At 37.1% G+C, this 5,000-nt stretch overlaps 1 protein-coding gene across 1 annotated transcript in view; it reads right to left on the reverse strand.

Annotated features, from left to right (window-relative positions):
* The window catches only part of ONECUT3 (one cut homeobox 3), a 144,111-nt gene extending 141,298 nt beyond the window's left edge, over nt 1–2,813 (reverse strand). Inside the window, exon 1 of the mRNA XM_053700724.1 lies at nt 1,787–2,813. Coding sequence (XP_053556699.1) covers nt 1,787–2,813 — 1,027 coding nt within the window. The remainder of the gene's footprint in view (nt 1–1,786) is intronic.
* Nucleotides 2,814–5,000: the final 2,187 nt, after the last annotated feature.

The following is a 5,000-nucleotide window of genomic DNA, read 5'->3' on the forward strand; positions in this document are numbered from 1 at the left end:
GTTACAATTATGGTCCCATGCATATTGCATTATAAGCAGGTCATTTGGATGCTGAGATATATGATAATAAATATATGGGATAGATGATATATTTTAATATATTGGTATATTAGATATATAGCTAGACAGATAGGTGTATAAATAGACAGCATACACATATATAGATAGATAGATAGATAGATAGATAGATAGAAAGATAGATAGATAGATAAAACTGGATACAATTGCTGCTGCCAAGTGATTCCTGATAAGATAGAGCCGATGGGACAAGAGAGGGACAGTTCCCCAGGGGTCTTGTCTGTGTGCTATAGATAATTGATTGGATCTGCCATTTGTGAGATGAAGAAGCCCAGTATAGATCGATTGGCCTAGGAGCAGCTGAGTGAGGATCTAAGGAATAAGTTTTCTTCTGCTCAATCGCACACACATCTGGCAATATTCACGACCACCTTATATTAAGGCCTTTTTATGATTACCCAAGACTGGGTTCTCTTGATGCAACTGACTCCAAACACACATCTTGAGTGTAGAAAAACTTTTTTTTCCTATAACAAAGGGTTAAAGCATTCCTTTAGGGTTATCCTGTCATCTCGCACACGTTCTGGTACCTTTTCATTTTAAGATGATGTTTTACAAAGTTTGTGGCTTTGAGGATATAGTAGCTGCTAAGTGGATATGGCTTATATAACCTTACACTATATATAGGCTGAGAGGTCTAGGAAGAAGGGGTGGGATGTTATAAAATGATAAGAAATAAAAGTCCCTATGTATGTATTCCTGAGAACAGGAGAGGATCCTAATGAAGAAGAATGAGAAATATCAAAGTTGGTGAGGTTGTTAGAAATTTCACACACACACACAAATACACATACATAAATACACACACACACATACATAAATACACACACACAAATACACATACATAAATACACACACACACATACACATACATAAATACACACACACAAATACACACACACACACACAAATACACATACATAAATACACACACACAAATACACATACATAAATACACACACACACAAATACACATACATAAATACACACACACAAATACACATACATGAATACACACACACACACAAATACACATACATAAATACACACACACAAATACACATACATAAATACACACACACACAAATACACACACACACACACACACACAAATACACATACATAAATACACACACACAAATACAAATACACACACACACACACACACACAAATACACATACATAAATACACACATACGCAAATACAAATACACACAAGCACACCCATTCAAATATACACACACAGACACACAAATACACACACAATGTGAGTTACAAGCACCTTATGTGCAAAGTGGACATATAAACATATCGATCGAAGGTCCTTTTGGGGGTCTTTTATGCCTATATGCCATGGAGTGTCAAGTTACTTATGCTATTGAAGATATATGAATTATTTCAAGCACACACTAAAATATAGAGGGGCATCGGTAATATTGTTCGTATAATATGACAATTTATACATATACACACTGAGTTCAGATTAAACAATTAAACAAAACCTATTGATTTATAACCAAGCTGTGAGGTAACCTTAGCTAATGCAAATCATATGTTTGGTAACCACAATTAACATACTGAATAAACTGTTCACCACATGATATTTCCTCTGTATTTATAAGTCTGTTAGAATGTTAAGTAAAACTATGAACCTTAGGTCATTATATTGTGACTGTGTAAAGAATAGCAGAGTGACACTGGGCCTTACCTGCCAGCCTTAGAGCAGACATTCTCTGGAATTCAGGTTCCTGAAGCCACTTCCACATCCTCCTAAACGTCTCCCGTCCAGATTTAAGCTTACTCCAGGGCTTAGGATTCCTCAGGAGATCGGACAGGGTACCCTGAGACCTGCACAAGATCCTCTGGGCAAATATGGCCTGTGGAATGCTGTACCTCTTTAACTCGGCTGTGATCCTTTGTGCAACCTCTTTGGTGTTTATTTCCTCTACTTGCCCATTTCCCCCTGTCTGTGACCCAGAGGCGGATGCTTGTCTTTCCCTGTCACCAAGGATGGAGCCATTGGATGAGGCATGGTGGTGCCCATGTGGATGCATTCCATTCAAATGAGGCATCATACCAGGTCCTGGGGCACCCAGGCCCCTAGCCAGGTGGTCCTCGCTCCTGGACAGCATGGCAGCATGAGAATCAAAGCTGTTGGGTGACAGCATTTTGTCATTGCTTAAATGTCCTCCGTGGCCATAGTGGCCCAGTGATTGCTGTGAGTTGTGCAAAGTACCCAAGCCGTTGGATAGAGGAGATAATTGTTGACCCATGCTTGCCATGTCCTTCGGGTAGTGGCTATAGATATTGCCCATTGATGCCAAGCTTCTCTCATCCCTCATCAAGGTGAAGCTCCCACTTACGTTGCCAGTAAGCCTCTGGTGATGATGATGGTGGTGGTGGTGATGAGGATGGTGAAACTTGTCGGACACAGTGGAAATAGGTGGTAGATGCTGAAGTGGGGTAAGCGTAGTATAGGTGCTGCTTAGACTCATGCCAGACGGGGACTCACAAGACATGTTCATAGCTGGATGCAGGGGACCTGCTAGTGTATGCTCAGGTCTGTATTCCGTTCCATCCAGAATAGAAGCCATGCTTGTCACCATAGCAGGTCGACCATGGGACACCAGATTTCTGTGGGAAGCTTGCCTACTGTGAGAGGAGCTCATTAACTCCCCAGCTTGTGAGTGGGACACACTATGGAGGTTCCCTAGATTCTCCATTGTAAGTTCCATCTTCCTCACAGATTCCTTGTGCTTACCCCCTCCTCCTCCTATCCTTTCTTCTCCTTTTGCTTTCCAGGCTAATTCAGATTCAAAGCTTAGCCATCGATTACCTTCCCCTTTGCAGTCAATCCTGCATGGCTTGATGAGCTCCCCCTGCTCCCTCTCTCTCCCCCTCCTTCCCCTTGGTTACAATGGCTCTATGTGATAGCTTGGTCCTTTCTCCCTCTTCCCCAAGTGATGGTGCTGGTCCTGAGTCTTTGGTCTGTCTAGTGCTGTAAAGCTGCAGATAATATTGAAGCTCAGGCTCAGACCTCCTGCCAGCCTCAGTCTCACAGCCAGCACAGCCTGACGTCAGCATCTCTCACTTATCGATAAGCACCTTTCCCTGGCCAGCTCATGGGCCAGCACATTGTGCCGGGATCTGAGACACAGCACTTCAGCACAGCCAGCCAGAGACGTGCCCTGACAGTGCTTCTGTGCTTAAAGTAAATCAATTTGTAACATATATGTATGTATAAACTAAATGTAGTGTTAACCTAATCACTTCCAAATATGGGAATGTGTTTGGGGATGTATAGATAGTTGGGGATGCATAGATAGACAAACAGATAGACAGACAGGCTCACACAGATAGATAGATAGATAGATAGATAGATAGATAGATAGATAGATAGATGATAGATAGATAGATAGATAGATAGATAGATAGATAGAAAGAAATATAGATAGATAGATGATAGATATAAACAGATGATAGAAAGATAGATTAGATTGATAGGCCGGACAAAATAGGTTAAATTTACATACCAGCATTCACACACAGACACATAAACATGCATACACACAACCTTGTATTTACTTATGTTTATCACTTTTTTAATTATTCCTATAGATATATAGATAGAGATAGATAGATAGATACAAATATTTAGTTATGGATACCAAAATAAAATTATTATTATTAAAAGTGCAGTGGAATAGAAATAGAAATTAGTTGTTTTTTTCTACCATTAAGCAGACTAGTAAGTGCTTGAGCCCAGACTGCTATGCACAACTTGAAAATGGACAGGGGGGGGGGGGGGGGGGGAGGGTGTCAGATGTCCCAAACACAGGCTATGACAATAAGCACAGCCTTATACTGCCAGATGTGCATTCAAGAAATGTGGAGCAGGTCCTTGTAAAATCTATGGATTGTTAGATAGATAGATAAATAGATAGATAGATAAAATATACAATCATGGTTATATTAGGAATATACTTTTATTTACACAGTGTTTAATATTACACACCCGTTGTTTACAATGATAGTTTGCAGAAACTCTTCTAATAGTTTAACAAAGTCCAAGCGGTCAGTATGACTGAAGGAGCAGGCTAATAGGCAGGTGTTTTAGGAAACCACTGTATCTAATATAAAGAGTGCTATTCAATTAATAGATGTGTGAGTGTGTGTGTGTGTATATATATATATGTATTGTGTATGTGTTTGTGTGTATATATATATATATGTATTGTGTATGTGTTTGTGTGTATATATATATGTATTGTGTATGTGTGTGTGTATATATATATATATATGTATTGTGTATGTGTGTGTGTATATATATATGTATTGTGTATGTGTGTGTGTATATATATATATGTATTGTGTATGTGTGTGTGTATATATATATATATATATATATATATATATATATATATATATATATATATATATATATATATATATATATATATATATATATATATATATGTATATATATGTATTGTGTGTGTCAGTGTGTGTGTATATATATATATGTATTGTGTGTGTATATATATGTAGTGTGTGTGTGTGTGTATGTATTGTGTGTGTATATATATATGTATTGTGTGTGTATTTATATGTATTGTGTGTGTGTGTATGTATATATATATATATATATATATATATATATATATATATATATATATATATATATATATATATATATATATATATATATATATATATATGTATTGTGTGTGTGTGTGTGTATTGTGTGTGTGTATATATATATGTATTGTGTGATAAATAAATAATATATTCACAAAAAATAACATAGTCATTAAATAATCATCACTATCTTCATAAAGAAAAACCTAATAAAGCATGGATTTTTTTTTTTTACTGAGAAACATATAAACATGTGACTATCAATTTTGCTCTTTTAGAAAATA

The sequence above is a fragment of the Bombina bombina genome, chromosome 2, assembly GCF_027579735.1.
Source record: "Bombina bombina isolate aBomBom1 chromosome 2, aBomBom1.pri, whole genome shotgun sequence".
NCBI lineage: Eukaryota > Metazoa > Chordata > Amphibia > Anura > Bombinatoridae > Bombina > Bombina bombina.